At 36.3% G+C, this 19411-nt stretch overlaps 2 protein-coding genes across 2 annotated transcripts; one reads left to right on the top strand and one right to left on the bottom strand.

The window, feature by feature from the left end:
- Nucleotides 1-1883: 1883 nt before the first annotated feature.
- LOC145632441 (uncharacterized) lies at nt 1884-13430 on the bottom strand. The gene is made up of 3 exons (XM_081684817.1): nt 11954-13430; nt 3386-4430; nt 1884-3091 (listed from the first exon to the last, which is right to left on the bottom strand). Exons 1-3 carry the CDS (start codon nt 12047-12049, stop codon nt 2562-2564), a joined length of 1671 nt encoding a protein of 556 aa, XP_081540943.1. The 5' UTR covers nt 12050-13430; the 3' UTR covers nt 1884-2561.
- Nucleotides 13431-16155: 2725 nt separating this feature from the next.
- LOC145631231 (glycine-rich RNA-binding protein 4, mitochondrial-like) lies at nt 16156-18662 on the top strand. Its single transcript, XM_081683322.1, has 5 exons — nt 16156-16308; nt 17514-17641; nt 17724-17792; nt 17916-18022; nt 18114-18662. The coding sequence occupies exons 2-5, from the start codon at nt 17527-17529 to the stop codon at nt 18291-18293; spliced, it is 471 nt and encodes a 156-aa protein (XP_081539448.1). The 5' UTR covers nt 16156-16308; nt 17514-17526; the 3' UTR covers nt 18294-18662.
- The last annotated feature ends 749 nt before the right edge of the window (nt 18663-19411 follow it).

Genomic DNA, 19411 nt, shown 5'->3' with positions numbered 1-19411 from the left:
AATTATTGACTTGAACATAACCTAACGTTTCCTCAAGAAATAAACAAAAAGTGCTCCGTTAAAACTTGGCTGAACTTATATGAACTTACCTGATCTAATCTGAACTTATTTGACCTTATTAAAACTTATTTTAATTGTAGGTAACCTTTATTACGGTAAACTTATTAAACCTGAATTAAACTTATCTAAACTTATTACACCTAAAATACTACCTCCGTTATAGGTTATGTGCAACGATTAGACATTTTTCCTCTCTACTTTATGTCAAATCGTTGCACATAACCTGTAGCGGAGGTAGTAAGTGAAAATAAGGTAAACAAAACAGACTTTAATTAAAACAATAATATCTTTAATTATCAATCATATAAATTATAACAAATGAATATTGTTGTACATAATATACATATACGTAGGCTGCACGACAAATTTAGCGCCCCCTCTCTCTCTCCCAAACCCTATCTCCTTCCCTTTATCTGCTCCGGCCATGAGGCTCATTGGCCGGCGTGCGGCCCACCGCCCATGCCATAGCGTCGGCGAGCCTCCGATCTACTCCTTTAGGTTGTTTTTTCCTTTCTCTTTTGCGTTTTTCGTTTTCGTTTTGGTGTTTTATATTTCCGGCCTTGCATCGTGCACCGCTTCCCCTTTTCGACCGCTTCAGTTCCTCACCGGCCTTGCTGCCAGCTTGCCGCCGGTTTTCGTTTCCGCTTCCCCGCCGTGTCTATGCCCCTCCGTTTTGTCCGTCGTTGCGTCGCTGTTTTCGAGAACGGGGAGGGAGATCCCTCTGAGTCCCTCGCGTAGGGCCGTTCTCAGTCCCTCGCGTAGGGCCGTCGCTGCCGCGGTTCTGGGGTGTGGGGGGTTTGGGCTTCTCGAGCGGGTCTTGGTGGTTCGGGTTTTATTGTCAGGCGGTATGTGGGTTGGGTTGGTGAACCTCAGAGCTTTGGTGGTTGTGCTCGGAGTGGCGGCGGGGTGGGTTGTTAGGGTTCCGTTCGTAGTTCTTGTTTTTAAGTTTTTTCCTGTTTTTTCTATTAGTGGTGTGTGTAGTGTTTGGGTTTCCTGTTTCCGTCTTTGTGTGTTATTTGGGTTTGTTATTTTTTCCTTTTGTGTGGTGTGTTGGTGTGCTATGGGGTGTGCAGATCGGTGTACCGATCTTCTGGTACAGGATTTGAGCCAGGTTTTTTTGTTATGGGGCTTTGGTTTGATCTTCTGTTGGTTTGGGCTAAGGGGTTATGCTTCCATGCCGATATCCGTGTTTAAATCGGAGATTGTCTTATCAATGGTGAAGTGTACGACACCAATTTTGATTTCAGGTCGAGGAGTACAGGATTCTGAGCCAATGAAGGTTCTCGTCAGAAACTACAACATATTGTCAGATCCCCTTGCAAGAGGCTGCATAGGACAGCGTTATATGAGCCAAGGGTATTTTAGAAAGTCATTTTGCGCGTGCAATTGTAGTTTCCTTTTTTTCGAACTTGTAATTGGTTCTTTTGTCTTTGTATTGTTCGATTACGGTTTCTTATGTAAGTGCCGTATGACTTATTATTAATGAATTTAAATCTCCCCCCCCCCCCTTCAAAAAAAAAAAAAATTATAACAAATGAAAGTGAGAGAAAGCCCAAGTGTTTAGAGCTTCCCTCCCGATTTCAAGATATATTATAATTAATTCTCACCTCAATCCTTTATGTCTCTCTAAACACCAAAAAATATTTTTAAAAAAAAAAAAAAAAAATACTACTATAACAATTGTATATTTCACAAGCTTTAGTAAAAGTGGGTCAAGTGAATAATGCAAAAAAATCCCAGCGAACACTTACAAAAACAGAGGGAGTATACCGTTACTCTGTTTGCTATTTTACCATTGATATTTTGCTAGAGATCAGGTTCACTTCAAAAGTTCAAATCAATCTAAATAATCCTAAGCATACGGGGAAAAAATATACGTAGTATATAAGTATACGAAGTATATATCAAGCTACCTCTTCCCATTTCCTTCTATGTTACATTTCTCTGTAAATTAAGAGTATTATGTTACAAATCAAAATCGGTGGGTGCATGCACCACAGCTATGTTTCTCTTACACTGAAAAGATTAGCAAAGGCTCCCATTGCTCTAACAAAAATATTTTCACAAGCTAATACATCTCCCATCTAAACAATTTTCCCAACCGTAGCGACTATAGCCTTTTAGGGAAGCTGATTATACTCCCCTTACGAAAGAATCAATATATCTCGTGCCAGGAGGCCCTAAAATTGCCATCAAAACCCTAGCTCTTGGAGCGAGCAGCATCATAGCTGAGGCAGGTGTGACACAACCGACAGCTTCCTTCAATTTCAGAAAGCTCTGGAAAAGAGTTGATAACCACACTACATGCTAATGTACAGAACATGCAGGAAGAGCTCAGTCCAATCTACGAAATTCGTAGCTTCAAGGAGCATGCTTTTGAGGCAGAGATTTTGGAATTTCAATCTCACAGCCTCTGCTGCAAATATTTCCGAGCATGGCTAGGATTTCCTCCTCAGAGAGCAGGGGTAAAGAATAACCACAACCACAATTCATGGAGCCAATCAGTGCGGAATAACATATGGCAAAGCATAAACATCTACTGGTTCTAACCACAAGGCTCTTGCCCATACCTGCGGCATCTCATTGATCCCAGATGATTTGACCTCTGGCTTCCTTGATGGGGAGCAATTGCTGTCGAACAGCCAATCTTGGTCGTCAAAACCAGACCATTCATCTAATTTAGGTACTGAAAGCACCTGGTCAAGATACTTGGCATCTGGATGAGGTGGCTTTGTAGGAGCAACAGATTTCCGTTCTGCTTTTGCAGTTGTTTCTCGAGAAGACTGTGTAGAGGGTTCAGCAACTGTGCCATTTATCTTGCATTCCTTGCCATCCACTTTAATTTTCATGGCTGGCCTCTGTGTATCATCATGAGAAAGATTATGTTCCACTATACTATTTGTGGGAGGGCGCTGTGTAACAGGAGCAAATGCGGCAGAATTCTGGCAAGGCTCCAAGCTCCTTCCATTTTCCGTCAACGGATGGGGAGAAGCTGTTGTTCTTGCCAGCTTATCAGGCCGAGTGACAAACTCTGTTGAGATAAACCCAAACATAAGTAGCATTCACATAAGCTACAGGAAAATTCAAGATCGTACATACATCATTGGCATGATAAATCTAACTAGTACTGTAGCAATTCACATTTGAGCACCATTCCCAATCTTTCACAGTCCAAAGAATAGGACTAGACTGTGATAGTCCTAGGAGCTGGATCCCTTTATTTTTCTTTTCATTTTTAACCACCACCTATATCTAACAGAAAATTAATCTATCTAATGAAGCAATTTCCACAAGCAGTCAAAAACAATGCTGAGAAAGAGCTCACCATCATAAATTCCATTGAGACCAGTGTCCTTTCGTTTCTTGAGATTATTATTCACAGTAGTAGCATGATGATTGCTATCCTTTGCATTGTTCTGAGACCCTACACTCTGGACACCTGAAACATCCTTCTTGTTTGCGTCCTTTGTGCTTGGCTTCAGCATGTGATCATCACTGCCATCTTTTATTCTTTGAATTTGCTTCTGTTCAGTTGTTGCCTTAGCTATCTCGTCTTTCTTCTTCTCCTTTTTCCTGTCCTTCTCCTTGAGAACTGATTTCTCTCTGTCTTTTTCCTTTCTTTTTTCTCCTTTTCTATCACCGCCTTCTTTCTCCCTGTTTTTTTCTTTCCCATCCACTTTCTGCTCAATCTTCTTATCCACGGGCCTGACAATTCCTCCCACTCTGTTTTGAAGCACTCCAACAGGATTTGGGACCAAAGCACTTCCACCAGATTTGGCATCGCCAATGGCACCTCGTCCATCCATCCTTTCATCAAGAGTGGGTTTCTCTTTGGTCCTTTCCTTTGAATCCAGGAGAGATCCACCACTCTTTGAATCCAACTTGACAACTCCATCCTTCCTTCTCTCTGCACCAATATTCTTATTAGGATATTGATTGATTGCTCTCCTTTCTTCATCCATGCTCTTCCTGCCCAGATCTGAGGCATGATTAAAACTCTTAGCCTCATAGACCTGGTGATTGTTCTTAGTAACTGGGATTCCATTGTGAACTGCAGACAGCCCACCAATTTTCTTCTCAGCCAAAATAGCATTTTTGTCACTTTCCCTCTCCTTGTTCTTCTCGGAGGGATTATAAATATGGCTGTCAGCTGAACCCACAATCTTCTTCTCAACTGGAAGGAGATTGCTTTTATGTTTATCTTTATCTCGGTCCTTCTCCTTGTCTTTCTTTTTGTCTCTACGTTTCTCCCTTTTGTCTTTCTTTTCTCTATGTCTTTCATCACTTCTTTCTTTGTCACGTTTTTCTTTTCCATCTTTCTTCTCCTTGTCTTTCTTATCCTTTTTGTGCTTCTTTTCTTTGTGCTTTTCCTGAAAAAGTCAACAATGAATCAACTCCAATCAAGATCATTGCAGCATGATATAGATAGATTTAACATATTTCGCAGCAAATCAATCAAGAGATCTTCACAAGACCAACGCAAGTCGACAACACCCCTAACTATAATAAAAGAGAAATATAGAGAAAGAACACAAAAGACATGAGTAAAAAAATTCAGTAATCAGGAGTAAAATAGGAAAAATAGGAAAAATGTGATAATTTTAAAACAGCTAAAGGTCAGAACACACTAAAAAGTAAAAATCACTACTTCCTGCTACTACAGTTCACATAATGATGGGATCACATTGGAAAAATATATCTTCAGGTTTCAGGTGAACAGCTTATTCTCCATTGGCAGCACACTGCTCTACCTTAGGTTCATTGAATTACATAAATTACCATTTTCCCCAAACAAAGGGAAGGAATAAAATTCATCTTTGCAATCAGGGTATAAAATGCAAAACCAGTGTTAGATTCACCTTGCATAAATTGCACCGTGTTTGCATGTTCATTTAGACAAATATTAATCTGTTGCACTTGATTTAGTGTTTAGCCAGTAGGGTCATATACATAAAATCATCAGTAACTTGAATTTACATAACTTGGAAGTCAAAACCATGAGGTGAGTAAAGTATTTATATACCAATGAACCAAAAAGAACAGAAAATGCGTGATTAGCAAAACAACCGAAGTAATGTATTTATAACCAATGATACTGTGAACCCCAGAATAAGAATCAGAACATACGACAGCATTCATAATTTACAATCAAGAGCAGACCAAAGACAGTATATGTATGCGGAACATATAAAAAATAGGGCTTTTTGTAAAAACTACCTAATAAAACTCAAATTTTGCGAGAAACTACCTAATAAAAAAAATGTTGTAATAAACTACCTAATAAAGGTAAAATAATGTAAAAAACTGTCTGAGAAAAGGTAAAATGTAAAATACTACCTATACTGAATTTTCACCGTTGATCGACCTCAAAACGCTCCCAAAACCACCGCTTTCATTCCCAAAACTAACACAACTTGCTTGAAATCGTCTCCACCACATCTAAATCACCTTTCAACCACAAAACCACCACCTCTAAGGCTCTAACCCTAAAAATCACCATCCCGAAGCACTAATCTACCCTCACCAACTCGGAATATCCTCCAACCATCCCGAAAATTACCTTACCACCTTGAAAACCAACCCTAACGGTGGTTTTGGGGGTGATCTAAGGTGGATCAACATCCTAAAATTAAGTCAATAGTTGAATTTCGGTCAAAGGTAGTACATTACAACATTTTATCTTTTATTAGGTAATTTCTTACAACATTTTTTTTATTAGCTAGTTTCTCACAAAATTTAGGCTTTATTAGGTAGTTTCTCCCAAAATGTCCAAATATATATATATATATATATATATATATATATATATATATATATTGTAAGCAGACTTAAGCAACAAGAGATAGAAATCATGTTGCCAAGTTACCCTTTTAGAAAACCGAAACCAAACAAACAATATGGAAGATAAAGCCATATCCATTTCCAAAAAAAGTTATTTTGTGCTTCATGAACAAGATAGACATCCTTTCACTTTCTCAATCTTCTATTTATCTATTTGGCTCTCCATATATAAGTATACACAATGAAGAAACAGTTTTTTGTATGACAAAAACCAAATTGTCTTCCCAAAGATATATACTTCCCTCGTTATTTTTTACTAGAACATTTGAAGCTTTACACTTTAATATATTTAATATTTTAATTATCTTTTAGGAAATAAAGGGGGGGGGGGGGGAATGATATTTTAAAAACATATATCAAGACAAATCTAACAAGATCCCATAGGATTATATTATTCCTTGTATATAAATCACAAAAGTAAAATTCCAAACGGTGCAAATATTAAAGAAGGATGGAACTATTTCATTTACAATATCATCAATATACTTTGACAATTTGAAGATTTCTCAAAGAAAGACCTGCTCGACACTAGAGTGACCATTAAGCATAAAAGAACATCAACCAACTAAGAGCCTGTTCTAATAGACTGAAATTAGCTGAACTGAACTAAAATGAATATTTTATAAGAGAAGGAAATTAGGAGCTGAACTGAAATGAAAATAAACGTATGAGAACAAGCCCTAATTCACACAAACATGTGCATTGTTAGGCAATTTAAAGTGCAAAAATGTTATTTTCACAAATGATGGATTCACCAAAGAAGTCATAAATACCCGTTTCTCCAAGTTTACTCAAACACGCCAATGCTCCTGGCAAGTATGAAAATGAACTAACCTCAATGAACACAAGAAACACTACATAATGTCTTCAATCAGTAAACCATGCTGGGACTTATAGCACTTTAACATGTAGAAATGTCAATTGTTTTAACAAAAATTATCAACTCACATACTGAATCCAAATGTAACAAAAGCCACTTACACTCAGTAGATCCCCTGAATAACATCCAATTCCAACCATCACACTGTCCCAAAGGCAACATTTGCCTAAAGTCTATGCACCAAAAAATTGTGCATTCAGCCACTTAAAAAGGGAAATAAACTGGGAGGCAAAGTTGAAATTTCAACAATTATAAGATTTATAACTGGGAGGCTAAAATGCACAAGTTGACTATCATAAATTCTTTAAAGCAGCATCGGATGAAAGTTAATAGCACATCTTCATGCCAATATCCCCTAAAAGCCCATCTTAACATCTTCAATTCTTCATACCAGATTATTTACTTTTTTAGGGATTAAACCTGATATCTCTATTTCAAGAGCACGGATCCTTCAACTGATCTTGATCGTGGTCTAACCATTAAAATATTCATGCTCAGGTATCAGACTCTATCCTTAAATGATATTGATCAAGGTCTCATGTCGCAGCCTAATTGATTTATGCAATGAGCTTATATTTTTTAAATGATCTTAATTGCAGTCTTACCATCCAAAACTCATAGTCAGGCCATGGGACTAAAGCCAAAGCCTCACTAATCCTGTAAACACCTAATGGCGTGCCTTACGTATTCAATTAAGCAAATAAAAAAGAGCAACCCTAGGTATAATCAATCAGGGATCAGCATTGTATTTCTCAAACTGGACAACACTTTCTTTTTACAAAATCTTCCAATCATTTTAGGAAAGTTTTGTCGGGCTATTATTACAATTTAGTTCATTAATTTGAAGGAGTACTTCAAATTGTTATCTTTTTCCAATGGAGAGATCATCAACAAAACTCAAACAACTAAGATGACCCAGCACACAAAACCATGAAGCAAAAAATCTACACATGATGTATAACATTCAGCAATTTTTATCAGAATAAATGTTAAGTAACATACGCCTAATCAAAAAGTCAAAAACTACCACAAGCTTACCTTCCCTAATAACATCCAAAAAATTTGAGCTCGCATCATATATTGATTTGAAGATATCCCATAGCATCTAAATTGCACTCACCAGGACCCAGCTTTTAAGTATATCCATCATCACCTACGTCACCTTACTCACCCCATGAACCCAAAGATACAACTAAATTGGCCATCAGCCAAACAGATATATGAATGGCCATACGTAATGATCAAGCAATGATATAACCAAGCATTGTTAGCATTCAACCACGCATGAGACTTGAGATCAATCAATCAAGCAAAGCCTTAACCATATAAGTGGGGTCGGCTGTAATAGACCAACATAAGGAAGGGCATTTTGGGAAGTCTAATGCTTTTAGGGTAGTAGTCCTTGACTCCTTGGTCTTAGTATAAATAGGAATTAGTATAAGCACTAGGATATCATGTGAATTGTGAGGAAAAATGTTGAGAGTAGTAACCTCAAGTTACTAGGAGAGTGATAGCCTAAAGTTATCAAGAGAGTAATAGCCTTAAGCTATTGATCTATAGCTTTATACCCAAATTTCTGCCATTATTAATCAAAATCTCAAGCTTTTATCTTTATGTATTAGACTAATTATATCAGAAATACAAGTCAGAGTTTCAGTCCATTACATCGGCTACATGAACCAAAAGTGATTATTTCGTACAGTCATCCACAAAAATCCTCCTCCTCCATCCCTTACGATCAAATACCTCATTCTCATGCAAATCCATATACTTCATGTCCTTCCTAACTCCTTCCAACCAAGTCCTTTTCACTCTTTCTCTGCCTCATTTAACCTCTCCATGATTCCACTTTTCCTCTCTTCCACGCATGAGACTTTGAAATAAGACAAAAAAAAATAAGATAAAAATCTTAATTAATAGCACTAAAGGCCATGTACTTGCACCTAAGGGTAATAGTGAGGCACGACAACTCTCAAGCTATTCAGCAACTTGGTCAAAAATCCGCCAAATTGAGATGTGAAAGACTTTATAATCTCTTCTCTTTTCTTTTTTGTTTTAAATATATAAATATTTCTTAACAAAATAAAGCAGCACTAGGCAATCAATCAATCAAAGCCTTATTCCCATAAGTGGGGTCGGCTATAATATTCGTAACCAATAAAATCAGTCAAAGCCTTAATCAAAATAAACGACAGCACTAAGCAATCATTTTACAATATTCGTAACCATATTTTGGAGTCCAAAGAGGATCTAGGCCGCAACTATGAATAGGGTGCAACAGTCTAAATATCAAGCAGAATTGGCTTCATGATAATCATGAGCTTTAGCAATTACAGAAAAAGCAAGAATATGAGGTCGAATTTACACCTACTAAGTGCAAAACTAAACCAGAAGCCACTCCCCCCCCCCCCCCCCCAAACACCCTCTTTCTAAAACAAACAAACTGAAAGCCATTAACCCAAATAAATTTCTAATCATCATTATCCACAAATGCATTATCAGTTATCACCATGATGAAAAATATCCACCAAAATACTAATAATTGCATTGGAAATCATACTAACATCATATAATAATAATTCCAAGTCAACAGTAAACTTAAAAATGACATTTGTACTTTTGTAGCCACGAAACCTAACACCCAACATCATCATCAGGAATAGTAGCAGTTATGAAAAAAAGCACTTAACTGAATTTCATTTTGTCTAAACACTTGACCTGTCATAAAAGAGCACAGTCCAGCATAGAGTCCTTTTAAGCATACAATGCAGCATAGAGTCCTTTTAAGCATACAATGCAGCATAGAGTTCTTTTAAGCAGTGTGGTCTCCTCAACTACAACTATTTACGCATCATTGATACCAAGGTTGTCAGGATCAGGATCCCACATTGGATTGGTGAGGGGAATTTTGGATCAGTATAACTGGATGACTATATACACATCTTTCAAGCATTTAATATGCAAATATCTATAGTTACAGTAGTTGGGTAGTCATTTTCTAGGCTAATGAGAAAAAATTTGGTTGCTTTGGGCTCATTTTTATAAGTAGAACAGAAAGATCAAGCAGGATTGTCCTCCAACAACGATCCAAGTGGGTGGGGGTGGGGGGGTTGGGTGGGTTGTGGGGGGGGGGGGGGGGGGGGAGGGGGGGAGGACCTTCCAATCCTAACTGATCTTGCAGCGATGTCGATTTTGTTTCCAATTCGGATATTTTGGCTAAAATTGGATCATAATCCTATGATTTGGACGATGACTCTTACAACAATGGTTGATACAGAGTGAATACTTCATGTGCAAAATTTACACCAATGTTACTCACAAGGTAAACGCAAAATTTAAAATCCACTACAGAAAAACACGCATTAGCAAAGTTTGCCCCTCAATAAAGTCAAATAAATTTTCTAGTAAACACTTAATAAGCAACAACAATCTCTAAGCACTACTTTGCAAAAGCCTATCTCCATCCAGCTCGGCTAAGAAAGTTCATGACAAGTTTTTGAATGCAGCTAACAACAATTGTGAACACACACAGAGTAAAACACATATGATGCCTTAATACAAAATTTGCAACTGCAGCTAGTAGGCTTAGGTTTGGTCAAGGCTGAGTTCAAGCAATAACCTTTGAGTAAGAGATCATTGAGAACACCTTTAAAAGGAGTATGCAGTCATCAATTAAGTCCTATGATAACTTGCAATGAAAAATCTAGAGTTAATTCATTGGGTGAGATAATCTATTTATTTTTCTAAGGTGTTCAATGTAAGGTGGATCTTGAAGTCTACTTTTCAATTATATCTGACATAAACAATAATAAATCTGCAATACATGTATCAAAATTGGATTACAAATAGATACAAGTACAAACTAAAACTAAACAAGATCAAATGGAGATTGCAAAGTGGAGAAGCCCACAGTATAAAAAACTTTTAAGCACTGTAGACTCAAGTTGGCTCACCAAATAAGGATAGGTCACTGATTCATAAGTTCCCTTCAGAAATGTTGCAAATAGTAGCTTGTAAAGGTAGGTAAATTTGCTAACCAGTAAATGCTAAGACTATCTAAGTAGAGCAGAATTGAATAAGTTTGACAAGTACAGAGGTTTTGACTTGAAAACGAAAATTGAGGTTTTAGTCCAGAGAATTCCACTAATTAATACCTTGCTAGCCGTGAAACACTTGGAATAAATGTCAGAAATATATTGAAAATCTTACTTATCATGAGCCTGCACAACTAGCTTTTGGCTGAACACTAAAGCTCAAATTTAGGATTTCAGAATCCAGTCTTCAAGTTTAAGTCATATATTACTTCAGACTACTCCATCCCTAAAAGCTGGGAACCTTTTGAAAACACATACAATTAGGACATGTTTTCATTACTCTGCCATAGTATCTAGTTACACATATGTGACCAGAATTCATCACTCCACTTCCAATGTCTAATTATATAAAATCTGCATTCAAGAATCATCCACTACTTCCAAGACATTAAATACACAGGGGCAAAAAACAGTGATAGAGCAGAAGGAAGATGGACACAATCTCATATAGCAACCTCAAGTGTCAAGGTCAACATCAATCAAGCTATCAAATGAGAAGCAGCAGATGTCATTTTCTTAAATAAAATTTAAGAAACAAATCGTGTATCATGCAAAAGAAAATCAATAAAATGATAAAATACATGTACTCCACATAAATAGGCTCTATACAAAAGTCAACGAAACTAAGAGTGTTGAGTTTGCATATCTAATCATGATTGTCTATACCATATACTAAGTAATTATTAGCAAATATGTCGAAATTCCTACATGGCATATGCAAAACTGACGGGGTTAGAGTGATTCCAATTTCTTAACTAAGTCTTCATGACAACTAATCAACAATATCAATTCATTACAGGGAACCGCAGACATGGTATTCAGTATGCCAGTATTTTCCATCCCACTAAAAAGTGAACAGAGTAAAAATCCCTAGAGTGGCACTTGTGCTGCATTGTACTTCCCCTCCCAACCCCCTCCTCACCCCCTCCCCCCACAACACACACACACACACAAACACACACAGGGTGGTATAAAAAGTGCCGGTAAAAAGTTACATATTAGCACATAGTCTAACATATTGTGTAGACTCACATGAACAAAATGGATCACAGCCAATTGAAAGAGCATTGGTATTAACCTTTTTAATCACATCAGTGTGCACGTGCACGTTAGTGCCGTCTGCTTTAGGCTTCCTTTCGTATCCTGGAGGAGGGAAAGGATAGCAGCGAGACATTGCAAAACTTCCAAGGGCCTCAGCAATCTGTCACCCCTTGCAAGCGCAAACACTCTGACTAGTATGCTATTGCTTGAGCAATGTTCCAAACAGGGACCAAACCAACAACTAAGCTCTTGTCCATGCACCATGTCCCCACATACATTTCCAGCATCAATATACTTCCATAAACTCAGACTCTCAGCCCACCAACTCAAAATTCAAATTCACACAAATCACTTGCCACAAAAAACTCAAAGCCAATGCTAAATGAGCTCAGCAACCGAGTTTTCAAAGGATCGCCGATGAATTTTATCCCCGGAACTAGGTAACTGATGTTAGATTGTTAACAGCCCCAATTGGATACTTCAGAAAAAACGATGGCAACTAAAGAGCAATACTATGATTCTCTCTATCTTCCACCTTATTCTCAAATCCCAGAACACAATATCATCCCCTATCAAAAGGGGTGGTATAACAGGGTCAAAGCTACCAAAATCAAATGGAATTTGAAAATTTATCCAACTGATCTTCTAACAATCAACTCTTTAGCTACTGCAACAAGCTTCAATTGAATCAAAGTATCGAAAAAACTCACTGATCCTCTCTATTGCCTGATTTTATAACTACAATACTCTTCCATGCCCAGATTAAACAATGCTCATCAACAGAATCAGCACTAAATCCACTGAAACTCGAAACTCGAATTCGACAATAAAATTGAGCAGCTCAACAATTGGAAGCTCGGTAATCTTCAGTTATCAACAACTAGTGATTCCTAGGATCAATACAAAACCCTAAATCAAAGTCCAAATTTTCTCACACCTCCGTAATTTCAGCTGCCGATCCGACAGAAACCTAAGATTCTTCCGAAATTTCTTAACAAACTAAAAACCAACAGCAGCAGTACTACTACTTCCACCAAAATAAACAAAAAATTAAAATTTTAAAAAAAAAAACGAAACCCTAATTCTAAAATTCTCCCAAAAATAGGAGTAAAAACACCAAATTGAAAATCAAGAATCTCTTCCAAAATCAAAAAAAAAAGAGGAATAAAGTGGGAATTATTCAACACTTTGAGAAAAAAGCACAATCCCAAAGAAATTTTTTCAATTCTCTTTAAATTTTTTTCAAAAAAGATCGAATCAAAAGGAGTTTAGAAATAAATGAAAATTATGATTAAGCAGCAAATTCATTTGATAGCATTAATAAAAGGTTGATTGATTGATTGATTGATCTTGGAGAGTAGAAATTGAAGCAGCCGCAATAATATTTTCAAAAAATCTTCGAGTTTTTCTCTCTCTTCTTATGGTATGAATGTTGTTCTTCTGGGGTGTGTAGAGAGTTTCGTGTTTCTCTCTCTCTTATTATTTTTGTGTGTGCTGTCTGTGTTGGGAAGGGGAGGAAGCCTTGCTTTTGTTCGTTATGGGTTGGGCTATAACACCTCTAGGGCCGTTATCGCCTGTATTTATGGTCAAAGTTGTGTACTTCGTATTTTATATGCACTTATAGATATCATAAGTGGAAAAAGCTTAAAAAGTACGGGTAATGTAATAAGATTCTGAAATACGGATTATGGTAAATAAAGATACTAAAACAGATCTTCGTCTCGTAGTTTTAATATCGTAGCGTTAAAGACACTTTAGATTAGGAGGGGGATTCTCTTATCCTTTTTTCTCATTTTTTTTAAATGAACTTCTAATCTACAAAATTGGAATGATTAACATTCAAGAGTTGTTGCATGCAATGTGATCAATTTATTTCATATACATTGTTGACTATGCTATACATTTATTCCATCTAAGTTTTGTATTTAAATTTTGTTTAATAAATTTGCTAGGGTATACACTACTATCTAATAATGCATGGTTTTTATAATACGTAGTACTAAACAACTAACTGTAAAAATTGTAATACAGATGATGTGGGAAAGATAATATGTGGGTAGTTCAAGAATATCCCGTTTCATTCCTTCTCTAAATCATCTGAAACCAACATAAGTTTTACCTTAATGAGTAAAATAATGGCATCTCTACTGTTTTTTGTTCAAATGTTAGAGGATAAGAGGCTAATTTTGGCTCCCTTTGAGAGCAAAGTCGATAAGGTGTGTTGTAAAAAGGGAAAATTACAATATAATATAGTTGATCGAATCATGGTAGTGATATAAGTTGAAATGCGACTTTACCCTATCAATCAATTTTATGTATACTTTGTCAATATTGAATTTTCTTTCGAACTCTTACAACTATATGGCTACGAGAATGACCGCTCCTGCCAATCCGTATTTGTTTAATTTGATCGGCTTCATGCCCACAAACATATAAGTATGCATTGAGAAAGAATTGTCAAGCTTGATGTACGTACAATGCCCAAACAAATTTTATTACGTTAAATTATATTTTAGAAAGTGTGATAGACTTATCCAGTTATCCTTAATCGTTGCTTGGTATTGTTTTATGTGGTGTTTTGTTTTTTTTATCTATTCTTTTTGTTATTTTCATTTGAAATATATTATATATAAAAAAATAAAAAATAAAAAATAAAGAGAGAGAAGAAGAAGAAGAAAAACAAAAACAAATCAAAAAGAATACAATTTCCCTTGCAAGTTGGGGGGAAACAAGGGATCCAATTTGCTTGGGGTGAGAATCGAACCCCTCTCACAGAGATGGAAGGAAGGCCTCTCGTAAACGCTTAAGTAGTTTAGTAGGAAAATGTAATTTTTACATTAGTCTTGTAATAGTTGCTGTATTTTTCAAGTCAAATCTCCTATACACAAGAGCTTTGAAGTGGGATGGGGAGTGCAATGCATGTGGGAATGTGGAATCGGTTAGCTGGCCACACTCCCTCGAGTGATGTTTAGTTAAGCTTATCGACTTATCGAGTAATGGGCCTAGTGATCAACTTCTTTGGTAGGCCTATTTTTTGCACTCCGTAGTGTGGCTTGGTCAATATATTTTTATGCTCAAATCTGACTCGATCCATAATCACCTCTAACTTATCTAATTTAGAATACGAATATTTCATAATGCTTAAGTATGGTTGGATCTACAACCTCTATCCAAGAAGTTAGTACTTTGCATTTATAAGCTGTGTTCACTAAATTATACTCCGTATGAAATATGTTGAACAACTATGTAGTATTTGGTTAGGGTAGGGTATTTTAACCGAAAAGTTATAAGATCAAGCTTCACTGTACTAGAGGCCAACTTGGGGTTAGGAATTCTCTTATCCTTCCCCCCATTCCCAATGGGACTTGCCCGTCTATGCAAACCAAGATGATCTTGATATGCTTTAGTTTGTTGGGGCACCTTCTCAGTACCTACAAAAATGGTTATATTTATAACTATTTGATCATTTGGAATTATGATACGCACCACGATCTCATTTTGTAGTATAAAATTGTCAAGTAATAAAGTGTACCCAGCCATTTGAGTCAGGTTTGGCGGCCCAAATTAAACTTGGTTAGACCAAGATTTACACGCCGGGTAGTTGTTATTAACCCAATCACACTTCTGGTTATACATATCTTTAAAATATAATTATTGACCCATTTTTAAGATTGTTTTTGTATCACGTAAATTAATTAATGCATTACATTTCACATAACAATTAAAAGATTGTTACAAATTTCAAAGATGGAATTATCATCTTGTTTATATCCCTTTAAAGACTATGAGCGAAAAATGGTCGAATCACATCTCAACCGAACAATGAATAGACGCCCAATCTTAAAAATGTTCATGACCCGAACCACCAGTCAGCCAAAAAGAGGCTTCCGTCAAAATCCGATCCAAATCCAATCCAATCCAATTTAGGACCTGTTCTTTTCAGCTTAATTTTAGTTTTGTGCAGCTCTAATCTGTTCAGTTGAATTCCCAATTTCCTTCTCTCATAAATAATTCATTTCAGTTTAGTTTAGCTTTAATCCGTTCAGTATAGTCCAGTGAATCAGAACAAGCCCTCAATCGGGTAATTAGAAATTAAACAAAGCAACCTAAAAAACCAAACCCGTATAAGCCAACCCTCATACCATATGTTTGCACTAATCAAGTATTCATTCAAGCATATACTACATTAAATAGAGTACTGTATAAAAATCCTCCTTTTTTTTTTTTTTTTCCAAATAACCTAAAACCCCAAAACCTTGATGATATTTTTGTAACCCTATAAAAAGAGGTCCGTAAGATATTTCAGATACCAAACCTAATTTTAAGCTTCTCAAAAGCTTAAACCCTAGCCGCTCATAAACCTCACTCTCTCTCCTCTTTCTCTCTCTTCAGGTATTCCTCTTTTCATTTTTTAGGGTTTTTGTCTTGCATTTTTCCATTTGTCGTTTTACGATCTACAATTATTTTTCAGTTGTTCTTGTATTTTGTAATTCATTTGATTATTCGTTGTTTATGCTGCTCTGTTTCATGTCAATTTCTTGCTGTTTTGCTTAATTATTGCTGAAAGTTTTATGTTGATTGATTCATGAGAAGTTATTTTAGGTTAAATATGTTTTAATGTTGATTTTGTTTTTGAAATGTTCATTCTTGGTGTGCAAGATGTAATTTTTGTGCAATTGGGATATGATTTATAAGGTCTTTTCTATTAATTTTGGAGTTTGAGGTTAATAAATCTGTACTCTTATGAATTAGTTTGATTGAAGAATGATTCATGATAGTAGGTGGTTTTATGATTTCTTAGCTGCATGTATTGTGTATTTTATAGATAATCATATAATATAATGATGTTCTGTATGAAATAATAACTAATAAGGTTTTATTTTCTATATTCTGAAAAGGTTCATTATTTCTTGTACATCTTGAGAAATGGCATGCTTTATTACTGTAAATATATAGAAAAAGCCTTGATTTTACATGTTTCATGGGTTAATCTTACTGATAGTAGTCTAAATTGGGTCTGTTCATAGTTGAGCTATTGGTGACACCGTGACATGTATTGTGTCTGTCGGAGTTGAGCTATTGGTGAATCGTATTGTAGTCGGTTATAAATAATGGTAATTAGAATGATTTGTAAAGAACGTCCCGAGCTCATGCTCATGGTAATGCTATGCTTACCTCACAAAGTTATACTTAGTTCTTTCCCATTCCCACCCTATATTACCACCTATCAAACAGTTCTTGAGGTTTTTGATTCGACTGCTTTTCGTTTGCTGAATATTGGAATAGGGAGTGGGCACTTGATGCAACTACTTAGCTACTATAACAGCAAGATTGATATTTGTTTTTGAGCTTGTGAATTGTAAGCTTATTCAGGGCTTTTCCTATGAGGTTATACACTTTAACGTATAAATTGCAGAATACCTTTTCCCTGTGATGATTTAGCGTGAAGTATATGAGTATAGTGTATGAAAATTAGAAATTCAACAAACTGGCCTGTTCTTATTTTGAAATTTGAATATAAGATATTGTGAAATGCAGTTTTTTTCCTTTGAGATTTTAAGTTATAGTACCTTCCTGATTTTCCCTGTTCTGTGTAGATTATTGTCGAAAATGGCGTTCCTAAACAGAATTGGCAGCATTCTTGGTCAAAGCATCTCACAAAGTTCCAACTCGTCTATGATGACTGCTATTCGATACATGTCTTCTTCAAAGCTTTTTGTTGGAGGTACTTGATTGATTTATGCATGTAATAAATTATGCTATTTTAGTATGGAACTTTTTAACTTAAACTACTATGTCCACTTCAGGTCTTTCATTTGCAACTGATGACGGCAATTTGAAGGATGCATTTTCCAGTTTTGGTGAAGTAGTAGATGGTGAGTATTAGCTATTTCTTGTTGAAGCTGTTTTTCAGAAACAACTACTCCGTGTTTGCAAGTTTTAATAACTGTCCTAAAGTCTGCAGTCTTTAATTTATTCATTTTTTTTGTATTTTACAGCTAGGGTCATCACTGATAGAAACACCGGAAGGTCTAGGGGATTTGGGTTTGTTAACTTTGCAGATGCTGAAGCTGCAAACAGTGCATTGTCTGCTATGGATGGCCAGGTGAACACAACATACTTACAAAGTTCTTTTGGATATTCAATATTCACATTGAGACCATTATTTTTAACATTGTGCACTGATGTATATACAGGATCTGAATGGGCGTAACATTCGTGTGAGTGTTGCAAATGAGAGGACACCAGGTCCTCCCCGAGGTGGAGGTGGTGGGTACGGAGGTGGAGGCTATGGTGGTGGCAGTTACGGTGGTGGAGGCGGAGGCTATGGTGGCGGAGGCTATGGTGGTCAATCCAGATCAAATGACGATTTTTAATAAGTAAAACTGCAAATGTTCATAGCAAGTGGCTGTAGCCTGTAGGAAATGGATGCAATTTAGGCTCTTTTATTTGCTTCTATTTTAGTGGATGTTCTCTTAGCTACTGCTTTGCAATTCGGTACAACTTTCGCTGCTGTAGTTTTCAAGTTTGATTGATATGGTGGTGATACTGCAATACTCGTATTTGTCTGATTAATTTCTGCAAGTCTGTCGAGTCTAAGAGCTTAGCTGGTGTCGATGAGGCTCTGTTATGCTTGGCTCACTAGTATGGCACAAAATTTAGGTAGATTTTATTTATATATTTCAGAATTCAATTCACTAGTCAGCCATACAGATGAATATTTTATCCAAGGCTTGTTCGAATTTTATAAAGGTTTTTTGACACAAGTACGTAATTTGGCAATATCTGAAATTTTCAGTTTTCTCCCCTTTTAGGTGATACTTACAAAATGTTTTTTAAAAAAAAAAAGGTGATACTTACAAATCACTAAATGCATCTCATTTTTTTAAAATATTAAAATATACTGTTGAAGTTTGTTCTCCATAAATATCATAATACGGAGAGAATAACAAACTTTTATACTTTTATTTATTTTTTAATCTACGCTTGTCAATGCAGAAGTTTAACGGTTAATAACTTTAATTCTGTGAAAATTATACTCGTAAAAGTTAATTGAGATAAACTTACAGGATCCCATATGAAAATGTTTTTAGCAATAATTGTGCTGGCTTTGTTTCGAATGGCTGTAAGTAAATCGATCACCATCTTTGCCCTAGTGAAACTACTGGCATACCAGTTTTTGTATTACTGCTGATAAACAGTACATAGCGCCGTCCATGTACACTTCCAAAGCAGCAGCTTCCAGCATCCTCCGGTATGCATCAAAACTTCTAGCAGCCAAGGGGGAGCGTGCTGGTAATGCGGCAGCAGACCAGCAGTAGCCCCCTTCTAGCTATCAGTATACAACCTGAATCATTTTGCTCTGCTCTTACCAAGTTGCCTATGCTATAACCACAAGTCCACAACGGCACAACCCGCTTTGTGGTGTAGCTGCACCAGTTTGCGTCAACTAGAGTAAGCCTTAATTATGAACAAATTATGGAAGCTTATCTTT

The sequence above is a fragment of the Chenopodium album genome, chromosome 5 (assembly GCF_948465745.1).
Source record: "Chenopodium album chromosome 5, dcCheAlbu1.1, whole genome shotgun sequence".
Lineage (NCBI taxonomy): Eukaryota > Viridiplantae > Streptophyta > Magnoliopsida > Caryophyllales > Amaranthaceae > Chenopodium > Chenopodium album.
The sequence above is the reverse complement of the archived record's forward strand: the minus strand, read 5'-3'. Positions and strand labels throughout refer to the sequence as shown.